General features: G+C 46.4%; 1 protein-coding gene across 7 annotated transcripts in view; it reads right to left on the bottom strand.

Annotated features, from left to right (window-relative positions):
• Positions 1-19,916, bottom strand: part of KALRN (kalirin RhoGEF kinase) — a 637,474-nt gene that overhangs the window by 428,639 nt on the left and 188,919 nt on the right. For all 7 annotated transcript variants that reach the window (XM_027106834.1, XM_027106844.1, XM_027106853.1 and 4 more), the window contains exon 3: positions 18,842-18,956. In XM_027106834.1, coding sequence (XP_026962635.1) covers positions 18,842-18,956 — 115 coding nt within the window. The remainder of the gene's footprint in view (positions 1-18,841; positions 18,957-19,916) is intronic.

Raw genomic sequence — 19,916 nt, 5'->3', positions numbered from 1 at the left:
TCACATGCCTCTTCCTCCAAGGAGTCTCTCACTGACAGACCCCTGCCCCATCCCACTCCATCCCTACTGGGATAAGGGCTCTTCCCATGCACTGCCATAACCTTGTGCTTACTCTGCATGGCAGCTGTCACGTGTGGGGTAACTACAGCCAGGCTCTGGCTGATCAATTTCTGTATCCCTTACAGAGATTTATATGCCTTCATGATGAGAGCCTAGTTATGAAGGGGCTTCATAAATAATATGGTGTCATATAATAATATGACATAAATAATATGGTGTCCTATAAACATATTATCCATTAATTCATTAATTTATTCATCTAACAAATATTTATTGAGCACTTACTTTGTGGCTGGCCCAGTGCTAGGCACTAGCGGGAGAGATGGACACAAGACATTAGCTAGATAAAAAGAATAAATGCAAACTGTGATAAGTCTTAACAACTTATCAGGTGGTCAGGCCACTATGAGGAGATGACATATAAACAAAGACCAAAACTATGAGAAGGACCTAGTTAAGGGAACGCTGTAGAAAGAATAACGCAGGCAGAGGGAACAGCCTATGCAAAGGTCCTAAGGTGGAAAAGAGCCTGTATGGGGGCTGATTCTCCATTACAGTAAGGAAGTGGCACAGTGAAGTCATAAGCGTGCAGGAGACCAGCAGCCAGACCTGGCTCTAAATCTCGAGGAGCTCAAAACCTTAAGCTGGAGAGAAATATAAAACGAGAGCCAAACTTGGAGTGGCCATTTTTTTAAGTTAAAATTGGACATAAACATATATTAATGATAAAGCTAATCTTATTGAGCACATGAGAATCTATGCCTGCTAAGCGTTTTATACGCATTATCTTATTTATTCCTCACATGAAACTCACAAGTAGCTGCTTTTATTATCCCACCCTACAGTTAAGGAAACTGAGGCCAAGGGCGGTTGAATAACTTGCTAAAGTCACCAGAAGAAGGTAAAATCATATTTGAATCTAGTGTGATTCCAGTATCTGTCATGCTACCTTGCCTCAGAGAGAAACAGAATGCTTGAGCCTGAAGAAACTTTAAAGCTTACTTCTGCTAATCCTTCATTTCAGAGCTGAGGGCAGCAAATTCCAGAGGAAGGAATTTGCTCAGAGTCACACAGTTGGGTGGATGTTTCAGCCATTTGTGTCAGACATCCAGTTGTCAATCTGCCCATTTCAGGTCTTCTATTAAGCCACAAGAACTCTGGAACTGAGACATCAAATAATCTGGTTTGGACGCTCAGGGTATATACTGTTTGGAGTGCTAAAGCTCCTTCCCCAGGAATGAGGAACATCCTGTTCACTCCAGCAGCACAGAGATGGCCTGACCCCATTTACCCCAAATCCTGTGATGCCACCTGAGATTTACCCCATACCTATGAATATGTGGCAGATTCTCACTTGAAACAGCTGCTGAAATAAATGTAACATCGATCCATCCTGGTGGCAGGTGGGGGAGCAGCGATCGGCAATGAGTACCACGCCGGCAGACCAGGGGAGGGGCCACAAGGGTTTCTGCTTAGTGTGTGTTGCTGGAGGCTGCTCAGTTGGTACTAGTTGCGGTATACAGGGTGTCAGAATCCTAGTGTTGGGGGCCCGGGAAGGCCCAGCACTTGAGCAGTGATGGAGCAGAAGTAGCTTTCAAATCAGACCTATTCACTAAGTAGTCCAGGGAAGGAGACAAACTGAACACTGGGGTAGAGGGCTGGACTAGTCACTGAGGAGTGGGTGAGGGACAGCAAGGACAAGACAGATGGAGGGCTTCCTGCTGCACAAGGGCAGCAGGGCCCTGCCACACACAGCTCTGGCCCCCCAGGAGTAAAGAGGCCCAGCAATGCAGGATGAACTGGAAGGATGATGAAGAAGTCTTACCACTGTGTGCAGACAGTTTACCACAAGCAAACAGAAACCAGAAAACGGCAGAAGGAAGAGTAGCCCCAAGAAGTCGCCCACTTCACACTTTCCCTAGAACTGCGCTGTACCCATGTCTCCCTGAAAACATTTTTTTTTTTTTTTTTTTTTTTTTTTTTTTTGGCGGTACGCGGGCCTCTCACTGTTGTGGCCTCTCCCGTTGCGGAGCACAGGCTCCGGACGCGCAGGCTCAGTGGCCATGGCTCACGGGCCCAGGCGCTCCGCGGCATGTGGGATCCTCCCGGACCGGGGCACGAACCCGTGTCCCCTGCATCGGCAGGTGGACTCTCAACCACTGCGCCACCAGGGAAGCCCTCCCTGAAAACATTTTATGAGCTGAATTCTCCATTCAGAATTTGAGGAACAAACAATGTCCTTGGAGTTCTGAGGAGAAAACGATGCCCTGGCCCATTTGTGCCCGAGTTCTCATGCCACTGTCAGGCCATGGAGAGTCCATGGCTGTAGGGTCCAGATTTTGTTTCGATACTTTGTCCATCACGCTGATCTGTGTCAGCCTGTTTTCTGCTCCTTCGTGTTATTCTTTTTTTTTTTTTAACATCTTTATCTGAGTATAATTGCTTTATAATGGTGTGTTCGTTTCTGCTGTATAACAAAGTGAATCAGCTATACATATACATATATCCCCATATCCCCTCCCTCTTGCGTCTCCCTCCTACGCTCCCTACCCCACTCCTCTAGGTGGTCACAAAGCACCGAGCTGATCTCCCTGTGCCATGCGGCTGCTTCCCACTAGCTATCTGTTTTACGTTTGGTAGTGTATATATGTTCGTGCCACTCTCTCACTTTGTCCCAGCTTACCCTTCCCCCTCCCTGTGTGCTCAAGTCCGCTCTCTACGTCTGGGTCTTAGCAGTTCTCTGCTGATTGCCCCAAACTGTACCACACCCACTTTCTTAAACAACCAGAAATCAGCAGGAGGTGACGTGTGAAGACACATCAGCACCTGTTTTAAGCTTTCTACTGGTATAACCAGAAGCAGTACAAACCAGCTGGAGGAGGCAGTGCCTTACAGAGAAATGAGCCACTCGAGGGAACGTTGCGTGGTGAGCGAGTGAGAGCTCAGTCACGCAGACAGTCCTCAAACTCATCCTGCACAACGTGGAGGCTCCTGTTTGGCTGGATGCAGAACGGAGAAGCGGGGACTTCAGAGGGGTGGGAGGGCTCCCGTGCCTGTCCTGTACCTCTTGGCAGGCTCACACGTGACTGTCCACCATCAGCTGGCTTTCGGTCATGAGGCCGTTCAGCTACCATCAAAGCCTCTTCAGGAACCATGTTAATCCATCCAGAGGCTTTTGTATGTTTCATTTCTTGTTTTTTGTTTTGTTTTGTTTTACTGGAAGACACTCTCTGTCTACTTTTCCAGGTCATGATTATTCCAAACAATCTGTGTCTTTTCTACTCATTTAACAACATATCTTTTGCCTCTGTACCTCTGACCTGTGATACCGGGGCTGGGGGGGCAAAGGTCAAAGCTGATCCTTTATCCTAGATTGAAGCCTCAATATCTTCTCTGTAAAGTGGGGAGACTCTGACTAATTGGTCTGGGGTTCGGGCTCAGCATTGTTTAAAATTTCCCTGGTGATGTGAACGTACAGCCATGGTTAGGTGCCACTACAGTAAAGGTTCTGGAGATTTCCTTGCCCATTTCCAGGTCTAGGATCTCCCCCTTGCCTGTTCCCCACCCTCGACTTTACCAGAAGCAAACCCAACTCTTGCCCAGTCAGCGTGCCAGGGAGACTGCACAATGGAGTCCAAGTTAGGAAGGTTTACATTTCCCACCACTTTAAAGTCTGCTGCCTAATTCCACCCAAATGAAGCTGTTTAAACAAACAAATTAAAAAACTCTGATTGCAATTGTGCCAGGGGCAAGGATGTGGCTGATTCTCTTTTGTATCACTGGACAGAGTGTGGTAAAGACTCAGGCCCCAAGATTATTCCTGACTCCCAAGTGTGGCCATAAAGCGCCAGGTCCGTGGCCTAAAAAACACAGCAGGACTTCTGCACCCAATACTGACTTGTGCTCAATGTCATCTTTAAACAAAACACTTTCTAAACATCAAGAACCAAAAAACCTCTGAAGGAACAAAGATTTGCCATCCTGCAGATAGTCAAAGGAGCATGCCACAGCCTGAAGGGAGCTCCCAAAGAGAGTTCCAGAAATGGGCCGGCTGATCAGCACCAAGGTAAAAGGATGCAGCCTTCCAAAGGAAGGCTCCCATCAGGGCCAGCCTGGTCAGCTGCATATAAACCCTGGCGTGTGTTAACCCACCAGGTTATTATCTTACAGTCTCACAGATTCTGAAATAACAACTCCCGTTCACCAAAGGAAGAGACCTGCTTTCTAAGCAAGACTGGCCTGGGGCAGGGCACTTGCAAGGAGCTACTCTCGGCTAGGAGAAAAGGAGCTTGGAAACTTGGGAGAAGGACCAGAACCATTGCTCCTAGAAGTCTGGGGTTGGCTGGCCAGAGAGGGCAGGTGGCAGAGGGTTCAGGCGGCTGGGATGGAAACTGACATATCCATTTCCCAACCTCAGCCTCCTGTCCTATTTCCCACCCTCCTTCACAGAGCTGTCTGTCCCTTCCTTCTAGGGCATTCAGAACATGAAACAGAAATGAAATGGAAACCAAAGCAGCGAGGGAAAGAAAGAATGAACAGAAACCAAAAACCACAACCTCTCCACACAGCCTTTCCCCTGCCCTCCCCAGACCAACCCCAGGGCCATGTTCCTCTGGCCTTCACCATCTGCCCCTTCTTTCCCATAGTCAGGCCAGGTGAAAAACCAGTCATCTTTTTAACTGTAAAAAAATGTCATTATAATCACTGCTCATACATCTGTGAGTAGTAGACCAAAGACTGAATCCACATTCCAAAGACTGTAACCTGTCTAACCACAGTGTCTCAGTTACCCCAGCTATAGAACACAGGGAGCTTTTCCAAAGCCGGGAGACAGAGAAGAGAGAAGAAAGCTGACCCAGGAGAGGCTGCCACAGTGTGCCGTGTACCAGGGACACCCTGCTCACTGCAATCCCTGTTGCCATCACCACTCCTTCTCCTCCTCTCGCTGCATCCCCACCTCGCCGCACCCTCTCACGGGGATTCCCCCTTCTCCAGCGGGGCTCCAGTTTCCTAGCAGGGCAGGTGGAATCCTCATTAATAAACCGCACGCTTCCTCCAGGAAACAATCTTTGGTGAAAAGTGCCTGCGCACACCACCTCTCCTCCTCCCTAAGTAACAGTCACGTTCTTGAGAGCCCGCTGCTATTTGCCTGCACACACAGACACATGCCCTAATAAACCACCAACGCAGACACCGTCAGCTGCCCTCACAGGCACCCTCGGGGCCAGGCCCGCTGGGCTTTGCCAACGCAGGAGCTCCGCTTCACGCAGAGCAGGAGATCTCACCCAGGAGCCAGCCTTCCTGCCTTCTGACACCAGTGAGGGTCCCTGTGATTTCCACGGTGGAAAACCCTGTGAAGGCTCAGGCACGGATGCAAACCTGAGAGCAGCAAGGGAGGTTGAGGAGAGCCAACGGAGAAACCCAAGGGAGGGGGACATATTTGGAATTTAAACTAAACATGAAGGGCTCCAACGAGCCTTTGCCCACACCCACAGCTAGCTCAGAGGCCCTGAGAGCTTGTGGGTCAGTGGACAATCCCTCCACGTAAGACCCCAGGGAGGTCCTGACCCCACTGCATGCTGTTCTGGGGACCACCTGCTGGCCCATGGGTCCTGTCCATGTTAGGGGGGAAGAGTGGGGTTACAGCAACCAGCCCCAGCAACAGCACTGGCCAGCTGGGTGGCCCTGGGCATCTCAACGCACTCTCTGGACAGTTTCCACCCTTTTAAAGTGAAGGGGGTGGCCTGGCTGACCTCTACAATCCCTTCCTGCCTCAAGCTCCAGGATTCTAATCCATCTACTTCTTTTAAAATTCAGTTCAGATTAGCCATCCAATAAACTATCTCTGATGACATCCACTGAACTGCTATGCTTATTGAACAAATGCCTGGAAAACGTTTAGTTGGTTTTCTCCAGTGGGTCCTAGAACCTCCACTAGACTGCAAGCTTTCCCAAGGGCAAGGACTGGGACCCCTCACTAGTCTGCAAGTTCAGCCTGACAAAACCAGAGGATTATCTGACCATTATCTCTAAGTTGATGTGTATGTAAGAACTAAACAATTGTCCCATCTATGCACAGAATTAAATCTGGACCGATTTGCAGGCTCCCTAACGGAGCACTCCATCCTGGTCTGGGCTAGGTCAGGGGGAGGAGTGGTTCTTGCCTTATTCCGGGTCCAAAACAGGGAATTTCTCTTCAGCAAATAAGTTCTGAAGCCTGAGTTTCCCGCAAAGGAAAATAGCCTCCAGTCTGGAGATGAGAGGACAGTCTCTTCCGGCACAGGGAATCAGGGTGGAGAGAGTCACAGCGCGAGGTTCAGACCTTGCCTCGGGTACCAGGCCAAGAGGAGTTTCTGCGCAAAACCTGGCACACAAACTGCTAGCAGTGGAAACAGATGAAATTCCAGCTCAGGACTGCACGGAACAGTCTGAGACAAGAGGCAGAAAAATGTACTGGTTTTAAGGTTTTTGAATAGTTCTCAAAACCAAGGCTGGTCCTTGCTTGACCTAGAATGAGGCAGGGGGCGGGGGGAGAGGAGGGAGGCTCTGAGAGAAAGAGAGAGAGGGAGTAGGACCATCAGGATGCACACTTGATGATGTCAGTAAATGACTCAGAAAAACATGTGTCCTAGCTGAGTCACGGTGGCTCTAACCAAGTGCTCCTGTCTGGGTTCCGGAAGAAACAGGACTGGCTGTCACACTTGCTCAATTTAGAAACAGGAATACTTCTCCTCGGTGAGGCAATTATTACATACTCAAGTATTAAACGTTATTTAATATTTACTACAGTTGTCTAGGAAAGATTATATTAAACCCATTTTGTACCTGAGGAAAAATAATTGTCACTTAGTGGTTACTTAAGTTTAAATGTTTCAATAAAAATGTGAAAAGTAAAGCCTAGAAAATCTAAGGTCTAGTGAGGAGAGAGAAGAATATTACCATTTAGAGCCTCTGACAAAAACCCATCTGTATCTTCCAGGCAGCTGAGCTAATGTACTCCACCACTTGGTGGCAGCATACCTAAATTGCCAGAAGTATACGTACATGATAAAGGCAGTCTCAACAAAACTAAAGTATCATAACATGAAGTGTCAGCATCCAATACATGCCAAAAAAACATACGCAACCCCAAACACCAGTGAGGGGCACATGATAGAACCTAACCAATGACAGGGGAAGAGAAATACAAAACATGCTGAAAATAATTACCTAATGGGGGAGGGAGAAACAACCCCGAATCTGGAACCCACCAAGTGAAAAACACATGCTCTTCCCCAGTGCCAGGCTGTCTCTCCAGTATCCATATTCAGGGAGCTCCCTCATTTCCAATATTCCAGCCAAATGAATCTGAACTAAAGTTAAATCATCCTGATTCTCCAGCAAGAATTCCTGAAAGACCTGAATATACTGGGACTTATATCACCAGCAATGCTGAAGTTTACCTAATCTAAGTGGAACCAGAAACATCAGCTTCCTAATCAGCCTGTTGTTGGTGAGCCATAGACTTCAGAAGCCTAAACAAGAAAGTAAATGACCCCACCTAAGCTTTAGAGGCTCGTTCAACATTGCTGCCCAGAGACAAACTCCAAGGAGACCCAACTTTCTCAGTGGAAGGCAGATAAGGACCTCAGCTCAGATAAGAGCAGAGAAGATTAACAACTACTTTGTGCCAAGCCAGGAACTAATTACACAACCAGTCAAGGAGCTGAAATACACCCAGAAGCAAAACTAAAGATTCACCAAGGGCAAAAAGCAATTAAGTCTTTATAGATTTCTTATCAGATCTGAACTTTAATGTATGGTCCCCTTTAACATCCCTATTAGTTTAGGCAAGTGAAAGGAATCCTACCCTGGAAGACCCCAAAGGGCAGGCCCTGTGGCCAATTCTTCTACTCTTTCAAATCCAGGGTCAGGTTTGCATAACATATGGCCCTAAATTGGGGTTCTTGATAATGGTAATGACAATGTTTGCACAGTGGGTTCTGGGCAGTAAGGAGCATATAAACTTAAATTTGGAGAAATATAAAGACTTGGAACTCTATGGCAAGACATACTGGAAGTATAAATTGGGAAATTTGGAAAGAAATGTGGCGATGTGTATCACTAGCCTTAAAAAAATCCAGGACTGCCACAAATCTATCCCAAAGAAACCATTTAAAATGTAGACAAAGGTCCACAAACAAAGAAGTTTACTGAGAGTTATTTACAGCACTGAAGTTTTGGAAATGACTTAGATGTCTAATGATAGGGTTAATTAGAATATGGTGTATCCCAAGCTATACTATTATGCATAAAAAGGTTTTAATGTTATGAAAATATTCTTAGGGTATAATATTAAGTGGAATAAAATAAGAAGCAAAATTAAATAACCAATATGATTCAATTCTGCTTTTAAAAATCTCCAAAGGAAAAATATAGGAAGGAAAAATGTCAATATATTAATTATTCCTATTTCTAGAGGTTAGAGTTACAAGTGGTTTTTTAAAATTCTTTCTATTTTCTGCATTTATTTTCTATAATAAAGAAATATTTTTCTACTTTGAAAAAGAGGCCAAGACTTCATCACACTATTAGGCATATATATTCATTCATTCAGTATTTATTACAAGCCTGCTAGGCGATAATGATCTTATTACTATTACTACCATTCTACTAGCTCTTATCCTAACCTTAACCATCACCCTAACCTTGACTTTGACAAAGCTGTGCTAGAGACAATAAAGGACAAGTGACAAAACAAGGTCCCCACTGCCAAGCAAGGAAAGGGAAAGAAACCACTGTTTGCCACCAGCCTGTGCCGTGTGCCGAGTCCTAGGCTAGGTACCTTACCTGTGTTCTCTAGTAATCCTCACTACCGTTGCGTCTGGTGATATTTCTATGCCTATTTTACAGGCGAGGCAGTTTGTCAGCTGCATGCACATTTCTCCTGCTACAGGGGAGGGTTCAGGGGTTCATTCTTCCTGGACTGGAACCCCCTGCAAAATTTCCAGGATCAATTTTTGTCCTCAAGGCCACTCTTTCTTCCTCTATTAGTCCACAGTTCCACTCCCACCAAGTCAGTGGCAATGTCCAAAGTCCCTTCTAAGGGTCACATTGAAGACGCATGTGAAGAAAAAACAACACACCCTCTCCATCAGGAACCCTTCTGTCCAGTGCTGGGTCCTTGATTTATCACCTAAAGGCGTTTACTGGAAGCATTTCTGGAATAATGAGTGCTGCTTCCCATAGTTACTTCATGACCACATGGTTTCCGCCTCTGATTGTCCAGGTTATCGTTCTCCAGGGAATCACAAATGCTTGCCTCTGCATGTGAAGCATCGCAGCTGGCTCTCCCCACTCTATACATACACACGCGCACACACACACGCACACACACACGCACACGCACGCACACACAGTGGTTTTTCACAAGGCTTCCATGAGTCCCTCTGGCTGGCCCTCTGCCTCAGAACTGCACCAGCATAGACACAGACCTGCCAAGTCCAGCAGTGGCACGGTCACGGAAGTGAACTAACTTCAAAATGCCTATGAGCTGACTGCTGAGTAATGCCAGGATTGTGCTTCTGACGCCAGAGCAATGCAAGATCGAACTAGGCAGGTGGCTGAGTGACAGAAACATCTAAGACCCGAGGAAACAGAACAGGATGAGCCCCCTAGAATACAAAAGAGGCCAGCCCCACCATTCCAGGCTTTATGTTCCGCATCCCTACTACAGACAGCCTTTTTACTTATCTCTTTAAATAGTTTCCATGGTCTTAAGTGCTTTTTTCCCCCTACTACATCCCTTAGTGTAATTAATTACTGAAAAATAGTTGACTGTCATACACAGATGAGCATAAATGAATAGCATTTGTGTGTCTAAAACTGAACACAAAGACCTGGGGGAGGAAGTCTGAGTCACCACCTTCATTATCCTGCACATCCACAGTCACCACTGCTGTCTCGGCCAGCAGAAACCCAGGTTTCAGGCAATTGCCACCTGCATTTCCCACCTGCAGCAAGCTTCACACTTAAAATCCAAAGAGAACCTTGGAGGAAGCAGGTTTGATGGACAGGATGCCACTGCCCACGGAAATTACATCATCTGCCCCTCATCTCCTTACGACCCTCTTCTACTGTCCTGCTCCAATCCAATCCTATCCTTTAGGGTCTACCTTCCTTCTCTCTCCAAATCTGTCCCCTGCACTCCATCAACCACTGCCTCCTTCACTGTGGCCTCCTCATCTATTCAGAGGATAAAAAGCGCAGGCTCTGGTGCTCCAAATTACACTGGCTGTGTGTCCATTAGCAAGTTATCTAACCTCTTTGAGACTCAGTTTCCTCATATGCAAAATGGGAATAAATAAGACCCATTTCAAAATGCTGTGAAAACTAAGTTAATGTATACAGAATACTCACAACAGTGCAATAATGTAGGTTTGAAGATAATAATAATGGCTAGCATTTATGTATTACTTAATAGATCAGTTCCAGAGGCTGGAAGCATTAAGTGCTTTTTTTCAACTCAAAATTATGTTTGAAGATTTATCCATGTTGTTGCATAGCACAGTAGTCACAGAAAACTATACATGGTATAATACCATTTTTATAAAGCTCAAAATCACGGGCTTCCCTGGTGGCGCAGTGGTTGGGAGCCCGCCTGCCGATGCAGGGGACGCGGGTTCGTGCCCCGGTCCGGGAGGATCCCACATGCCGCGGAGCGGCTGGGCCCGTGAGCCATGGACGCTGAGCCTGCGCATCCGGAGCCTGTGCTCCGCAGCGGGAGAGGTCACAACAGAGAGAGGCCCGCGTACCGCAAAAAAAAAAAAAAAAATCGTGCGAAACTAAACAATATATCATTTATGCAAACATGTGGTAAACTATACCAAAAGAAGCCAGACAAGGATAAACACAAAACTGAGGATAATAGTTCTTTCTGGGAGAAGTAGGTGAGACTAGGGCGGGGAAGAGCCACAGGTAGCTTCAAGAGCAGAGGTGATGTCCTGCTTCTGAGTTTGGGGGTGGGCTCTCAGGTGTTCGATTTATTATTATGCTTTATAATTGACACATACATTACACCTGTTCCTTCATATGCAGCAAATATTGCCATATATGTATTTACACTTATAGTTATTATTATTATTAGGTTCCTCTAGGAGACAGACTATAAAGTACTGAATGTCCGGGTGCTAGGCATCTTAGACATCCATTGCTGCTGCTACCAGCGCCAAATGTTCATCCTCATTGCCTCCTGTTCTGCCCACATGCCCCTCCTCCAAGATGCTCTTAAGGGAAGGGGCCTGGGGCAAAGCAGGCTGGGTTACCGACTACCCCAGTCCAAGGGAAGGTGGGGCCCTGCCCCTAGGATGCTGCAGCAGAGTAAGGAGGGGGGCCGGTGGTGACTGTTGGGTGTAGGGGCCACCTTCTCCCCCTGTTCTATCAGGGAGGAGGTAGCCATTATTTGTCCCAGCCTGGGCGCCCTCGCTCTGGTTTCCTATTTGCAGTTACTTGAATAAAAAAATATCCTTTTCTCGGGCTTCCCTGGTGACGCAGTGGTTGAGAGTCCGCCTGCCGATGCAGGGGACACGGGTTCGTGCCCCAGTCCGGGAAGATCCCACATGCCGCGGAGCGGCTGGGCCCGTGAGCCATGGCCGCTGAGCCTGCGCGTCCGGAGCCTGTGCTCCGCAACGGGAGAGGCCACAACAGTGAGAGGCCCACGTACCGCAAAAAAAAAAAAAAAAAAAAAAATATATATATATATATATCCTTTTCTGGAAAAAAAAAAAAGGAATGAATGAAACATTGGACAAAAAACAACACAGCTGTCCAGAGGTAGTTTGTGAACAGAGGAAAGATGGAACCAGAAGCGTGAGGGTTGGGGAGGAGCAGCTGGATGGGAGTGGGCAAGGCTAGTTCCTTGCTATTAGCGCCCCGAGTGAGGGAAGGAAGGGGAAACCGAGGCCCAGAGTGGAAGCAGACAGGGACAGGGAGTGGCTCTAGCCCGCCTTAAGTGGCTGCCACCGGGAGCCCAGGCCTCCTGGGCCTCACCTGGATAAAGGTGACTCTGCATTTTCATCACTGCACTAGATTCCAGGGTGAGGGCAAGGTAGGCTGGAGCTTGCTTAGAGGGGGGACGGGGCTTAAACCCCTCCTGCCCCTGCCTGCCTTCCTGTGCCCCAAGGGGGCGGCCCAACCTACTGCAGGGACAAGGCAAGGTGGGAAGGAAGCAAAGGGGGTGTGAGCCACACCTGGTGAGTGAGACACCAGGTCGGGGGCATCTGGGGTCAATCACCCCCCTCCAGGGGCCACACCTGCTGCCGCTAGTACCTGCCTGGGTGCTAGGCATGAGAGATTGCTACATAGTTTCCTCACAACACCCTTGTGAGATGGTCGTTCTTTTCCCAAATTAAAAATTAGAATACTGGACTCAGAAAAGTTGAGTCATATGCCCACGGTCTCAACCTATGTCAAACATCTTCCTTTTGCCCCTCTGAATCCATTCTCTATCTTCTCCCCTCTACCCGATGCCCTGGGAGGCTGACCCACATGGACTGCCTCAATGAGCCCCCTGTCACCTGGCTTTGGTTGCATTCAATCAATGAAAAACAATGACAGGAGGTCAGAGAATGGGAGGGAGGAAGCAAGAGTATCGACTTCCCTTGCCCCACATCGTGGAATCACCATGAGTTGGTGACAACTCTCTACTGAAGGTCACAGCTCTTGTCAAGCAGCCCTCTCGTACAGCTACCTCTCCAGGTTCTATGCACCTCTCCTCACCTTGCCCCTTCAGGCCTAGAAGTCGTAATGTCTTCCCTCTCTGCTATTGCCACCTCTGGGATAACTTGGAAATCCACACCTTGCTGCTTTCCCTGGTGCCTACCGCATCATTGTCAAGTGTGCCTTTGTTAAACTCTTCTCAGATAACCCGGGTGGAGTGGTCATATGTTCCCTGACTCAGAAGTGGTAGAGCTGGGATCTGAACCCCAGTGCCTTCCATCTATCTGAAGATGCCTCTCTTCGCTCTGCTGTGAGGGTCTGTATGGCTCCAAGGAAGGTGATCGCTGACAATGGTTGTTACTATTGTGATGTTATGTTCCTTAGCAGCACAGTAAAATACTATTTGCTCTTCAGGGCTGGGATTATGTATACCTAACAACAGGAACACTTTACTGATACTGCTAAGAAATTTATGTAGAATGTGGGAAGTATAATAGAAATTATAAACCCTTTATATATAAGCAACAAAAGAAATTAAAAAGGGATCTGGAAAGGGATAAACTTTAGGCAAATGTCCTCATTGGCTCTATTTTCTGAACCTTCCATCACTACTCCCTGCCTCCTCCTTTAATTGATGATCTCAGAGCAAAGGGCAGGATGCCAATGACACAACTCAACAGGCCCTTACAACAGACGGATTCAGTGATGACAGTTTCCATAGCTTGGATTCTCTCGTGCTGAATATAATGGGAGGAAATCCTTGCCGTTTTTCCCTACTCATCTTTTAACTGTCTTCCTGGCTCTCTCTGGTTACTTCTATTTTCTGGTGATGCTGCACAAAGATAGTGCTGGCTATAAGCCCAATTTATCTCTTGCTGAAATCAGCAGAACGAGAGCAAATGTTATCAAATAATAAGCTGTGAATATTGGCACCTTGGTTTGATTGGCATTGCAGAATATCCCATCTTAATTTCTTGTCATCTTTCCCCACCAGTATGACACCTGCATTCCTTGCTGGAACACTCAGCATCTCAGCAGCACTGCTAAGAACAGAGTTAAGTGGCTGATACATCAAGGGGCTAACAATCGGTACCCTTGGGAGCAGCAGAAAGATGTTCATGACAAAGCAGGATAACAATGATGAAGAAGAGAAGGAATTCAATGCAATAAAACCACCTGGGATTTCTTTACTAGATACTTAGAAATTTCTATTCCAAGCATATGGTCAACTCCCAATTATCACAGTGGGTAGATTATCCATACTGTGAGTTATGCTGGGGTAATTGTTACTCTCAGCCTAGATCTTCTATCTGTCTCTCAATTTCTAGGGACATTCATCAACTGATCGTTTCTGAGTGTTTCCTTTCCACTCCTTTCAGGTACAAGTAACTGCAAGCAGATAGTAGAGCAGAAGGACAAAAAAGCTAGATAAGTGTAGGATGGATGACAGAAAAGGTAACATGGGAGTTCACCAAGATACCTATCCATGCCCTGGCTCATATTAGGCACTCAATAAAAATTTGTTAAATTGAGTGAATGGAGTTGTCAGAAAGTTGCATTAGAAGACTCTTAAGGCCTCTCTTCCTACCCTAATATTCCATGATTCCTCAGAATAAGGTAACAGAAAGCTTGGAGAAACCCAAGGAGATAGATGCTCATACTCAGCAGGAGCAAGAAAGGGAAGTTGGAAAGGACTCATCTCAGGCTGAGATGGATCCCAAAAGCGTAACTGGTACTGTCACAAACACATCACTCCAGGATGATGCTTTGCCCTGGGTGATATCTCAAAACTCCCACCCAGAGTACAAGGGGACAGGAAAGCAGTTCTCTTAGGATTTAAGATGTAGACAAGATCTGAAGTGAAATTCTAGGCCTTAAATTATTTAGGGAACCTGAGAAAGAGAGTGTATGTTGGTGGGGTGGTAATACTGTTTTGAGGTTCTAGATTTTATGATGTATTTTTTCCCAATATCATAGAAACAAAGAATTCAGGGCAGGAAAGCTTCTTAGAAATGATCTAATCCAGCCTCCAATCCACTGGAGGAATCCTTCCTACAGCATCGCTAACAGAAGGTCATCTAGTAGCCAGCAACAGGAAGCTCACTTTCTCCAGAGGCAGCAGCGTTACTGCTGGACAGCTCCTGGGCAGATTGTTTCTCCACTTCAGAGTCCTGATCTCTCTAACTTCTACCCTTTGATTCGACAGAGACCATGCCCGTTCCCTCCTCTTTGGGGCAGCTCTCCTGATACCTGAAGTCAGGAATCACTTTTCTTCCATTTTCACTCCTGCAAGAAAACATCCTTCAGTCCTTCAACTGAAGAGACACAGTTTGTGGATCCCTCGGTGTGCTGCTCTCCTGACAACACTCTAACTCAGCAGTCCCCAACCTTTTTGGCACCAGGGACCGGTTTCATGCAAGACAATTTTTCCATGGAAGGGGGTGGGGGATGGTTTCGGGATGATTCAAGCATATTACATTTATTGTGCACTTTATTGCTATTATTATTACACTGTAATATATAATGAAACAATTATACAACTCACCATAATGCTAACAGGAGGTGGCGCTCAGGCGATAATACGAGCAATGGGGAGCGGCTGTAAATACAGATGGAGCTTCGCTCGCTCACCCGCTGCTCACCTCCTGCTGTGCGGCCTGGTTTCTAACAGGCCACGGGCCAGTAGTGGTTGCGTACCCCTGCTCTAACTGGTCCACGTAGCTCCTCAAAGGGGGTTGGCAGAGTTCAATGCTGCAGAACTGAACGCAGTAGTCCAGACATGACCTGGCCTTCACACAGGATAGCGGGACTATTTCTTCCCATTCATTTCACACAACCATCCTTCCTCCCAGCCCCTCTTGGGTTTTGCTCCCCTTCACTCAGCAGAAACCTTTGCCTTTCTAATCGCTTCCAATCTGCTTTGTCCCATTTTTGCTTAACAAGTCAGAATTAATAAAAGTGTTCTTCTAATCTTTCACTTTCTATTCTAAAGGAAAGATGAGTGTGTATTAGCTGCATGGAGTGATAAACCTACCAGAAAGACAAACATACCCTTCATATTCATAAAGGGTACACTGTGATAATTCATAAATTATCACAACCATCTGTTTAATCACCTATTCTAGAATGGTGCCCAAAATGGCAATCAAGCTGATTGGTTCCTTAGATTCTGGGATCCTCCTTCATCACTTACTGTTCCTATTTGCTTGTCTTCTGCGGGCTGCTTCATCCCCTAGGCTACCAGCACAATTATATACTGTGCTGTTCTTTATGGTCACTGGTTCGGCACTGGGTAGGGAAATACCCAGGTTTTCCCTAACTTTCTCAAAATGTCTGTTCCTGCTCACCATGAATCCTAAATCGGCCTGGCTTATTGAGGCTCTAAATATTTGCTAAATAAATAAATAATAAATAAATTCTTGAATAAATGAATGTCAAATGTCACCCACAGATGATTACACCAGTCTGAGGAGCACACTCCACTCCACAGGAGGCTATCTTTCTAGCTTCCTTGCCCATGACCCAGAATAGGCCATGTCTTCTCATCACTGTCACCTTCCTAGTCTAGCTATTCGTTTTCACAGTATCCTTTCTTTCCCAAAGCCATGGCTAAGCAGAAGAGTGGCAAACACTGCCTGATGCACTAAGTCCTTCAGTTTTCCTCCCCAGACCTCACTGTCTTTGGAACAGCTCTGTCCCAGGTTTTGTTTCAAACAGTCTTCACGTATGAACTTGTGGCCGACAGAATTAGAAAGTGATGGGTGGGCATGACTAGTTGGTAAACTCTTTAGCCTGCCAGGTACGCACACTCCTGGTGAACATAGGCCCCTTGGGAGGGAGGCAGCAGGCAGCCCTGAACAATTCTTCCCACTGAAAGTAGCAACAGGATTCTTGCTTCCCACCTGCCAGAACCTGTGAAGAACCTTTTCTGTTCTCAGGAGCCTGGGAGGCAATGCTTGTGACCACCCACTGGGAAGCAGACAGCCTGCATCTAGTATGTTCCTCCAACGATAACATATTGTTTCTCCTTTTTCATGACCTTCCTCCCAGCCCCTATTGGATTTTGTTCCCCTTCACCCAGCAGAAACCTTTTCCTTTTTAATTGCTTCCAATCTGTTTTGTCTCATCTTTGCTTAACGAGTTAGAATTAAGAAAATGGTCTTCCAATTCTTTCACCTTCTATTCTAAAGAAAAGATGAGTGTGCATTAGCTGCAGGGATGTGATAAACCTACCGGAAAGAAAAACAGAGTCTTCCGGATCCCAAATTTCTTCTGTCTCTAAAAGAACTAAGAGCCTGTCATGGGTCCCCAAAGAAACTTTTCCTATATATCGCTTCAGAAAATGCCTAGTTTTATTCCTGTTAGTAGTATACTCGGGAAAGATGCTTTTAAAAATGCTTAGCCCCTAGATGGCTAAATTGCTAAATTACCCTCATCAATCATGGGTTATTTAATCCAGCTCCTTGCCTCCAAGACAGATGGGAATATTTCTTCTGTATAAAGACCTCTGGGGAAAAACTCTTCTATTCTTCATCCAAGTCTCATGCACTCAAAGTTTAGAAGTTCTTCTTCGGATATAACCTAAGTCCCTTTCATTGGAGCTTAAGACCTTTCATCTTTTTTCAGGTTCCCTCTGGATAGCATAAAGAAAAGAACAACACCATCTGACATCTATTTGTTCACAGCCTTCTGCTCGGAGCTCTTCAGGGCTCCCCATTCTGTTCCACATTCTTCCAAGCATTCGATGATGGCTCCTAAATCCCCTTTTCCACCTGCCCGTCACCATCCACCAACCTCTGTACATGTGTCCCCAACCCCACCGCCACAGCTCTTTCAAATGAAGTGCTGGCCTCGCTTGACACCTGCTTCAAGAACTTAATCAGCACGTTCAACAATTAGCCAAGGTCTCCCCGCAAAGGCAGACGTCCTCTCTGTGATTGACTAATTCCCCTATAAAATGCACAGAGACAAGATGAAGGTTCTAAAGGCCCCAGTCATCACTTCTTATTTACCACAACAAACACTTGACAGGCTCCAACCCCACTAAGAGTCAGAGAACAGAGTTCTCGCTGGCCACGAGCAAGGATGAGGAGAGCACTGGGGCAGGAGTCTGGAGGGTTCTGACCAAGCTCTGCCACTGCCCCACCCCCGTAAGCAACTCTAATCCCATATGGACCCTGTTTCCTAAGCAGAACATGACATGTATTTGCCTGGATTACTTCTCAGGGCTCTGCCGGCTCTCACATTCTATGATTCTCTGACTAGGCAAAGGCCTCTCCTACCCCTTCTTAAAAGATATACACCATGTCCCTGGCATGTCTCCCTCACCACCCTCTGAGGCCAGCACCACCTAGAAACACTCAGAAATCAGTGTTTCTCAACTTTTTTAAAAATCATCCCGTGCCCCAAAAGAGACATTTTATACTTTTTTCCTTAATCACCCACGCCATGAGATTTTAATACTATGAATATATTGTATATATCTGTTTATGTACTATGTGTATAGCTGTGCTTAATACATAAAAGAGTAAGTTTTTTTTTTTTTTGGCCATCCCCAAGAACGAATTCTCATCACCCTTGGAGGCAATATTACCCCCATTGAAAATGCATGACTTAGATTGAGTTTAAGGCTGCCTCTTGAATGATATAAGTGGAGTTATTTGCCCCAAACTCTAAAATCCACAAACATATTCATAAGCCAGAGATTTTAGAAAAAAATCCATTACACAGCCAGAGTGGAATCAGCTGGAATTCCCATTTCCCCAAGGTAAAGAACAGTTTCCCATCGCTGCTCCCAAGGCCACACTGTCACTTCTTCCAGGGCCTGTCCCGGTCCTCTTAGCCTAGGACCTTCACCTCTGCCCACGGTTCCCACATCCAGCTCCCACTCCATCCATATGAATCCCAGCGGTAACAATGGGAATGATGGGAATGAGGTGAACAATGGGTGATGATGTTCCAGAAATAATTAGAATCCATTCCAAGGGCAGAAACAGCCAGGCCCCTGGCAGGGATGGAGGCTCATTCCAACTCACTTGCATCAGTCCAGCCTCCCCCTCCCTCCCCTGCAGGACATTCACCTTACCTTGGCACACTGGCCAGATAGGTCACGAGTTTCCTCAGGTCTTCCTGTCTTATTCTGTCATGATTGCTGCGAGCAGGGAAGGTCAGGATTGGTCCACCTCGCTTATCACGGCCCCCTGCAGGGAGGAAGAGAAGGGAGTTTAAGAAAACCAGCTAGAAACTGAGCTGGAAACAGGCAGAAAGATGGTGCCCAGAGAAATCCAGTCACTGCTTAGGGCAAGGGCAAGGGCATGGGGTTTGGGTGTGGGGAACACGCGTGACCCTGGGCAAGTCTTTTGACTTTTCTGGTGGCTCATCTGCAAAATGCAGATGAAAATAATGATGACTATATTACAGGGTTGCTGCAAGACCTGATAAGATGGCACACGAGGAAGCACTTTGACAAGTAGTCTTCACGAATGTGAGACGATAATGAAGAAAGTGATAACTGCTCGTACTGAGAAAACAAGCCATTAAAAGTGCTATGGTCTTAGGAAATTCAACCTCCAGTTCACTTCTCTTTGCAGACCTCTATGAGCAGGGAGTGCTCAAGATTAACTGAATACCATGGTGAGAAGCCCTGAAAGCATCCAGCAGGGACATCATTGCTGGGAGGTTTTTAGACTCATAGAGAAGACCTAAGTGTGTTCTACACAACCAAGGATCCACCCCTGCCTGCCTGCCTGAGATGCTCCCTGTCACTCCTGCTGGAGGAGCACATGAATCTTTATTGGGAATAGGATGCTCAAGGTCTTAATCGCTGCAAATGCATAGGTACCCACTAGGATTACAAGTGTTTTCTAAATATCAGGTTTTAAAAAAAGCTGGAGGGAGTAACTGAGATGATGATCATTGTTTGCTATCAGAAGGCTGGGATTTTACATGGTTGCTTTTTCCTTCCTCTATTTTCCAAACTTTCTACTCACTATTTATTCTACGATTTAAAAATTTCTTTGTTAATGGATGCTATGATTGGGAAGCAGGACCAAGTTTCTCAGGAAGGCTAGATGAGGACGAAGCTAAGGTGTAGTAACTATGTCCTTACAGGCACTGTCTATTTCACAAAGAAAACTCTGGATCATGATCACAGACGCCCC

The sequence above is a fragment of the Aethalodelphis obliquidens genome, unplaced genomic scaffold, assembly GCF_003676395.1.
Source record: "Aethalodelphis obliquidens isolate GAN/ISIS:26980383/991018 unplaced genomic scaffold, ASM367639v1 scaffold1, whole genome shotgun sequence".
NCBI lineage: Eukaryota > Metazoa > Chordata > Mammalia > Artiodactyla > Delphinidae > Aethalodelphis > Aethalodelphis obliquidens.
Note: the sequence above shows the minus strand (reverse complement) of the source record. Positions and strands in the feature narration are given on the sequence as shown.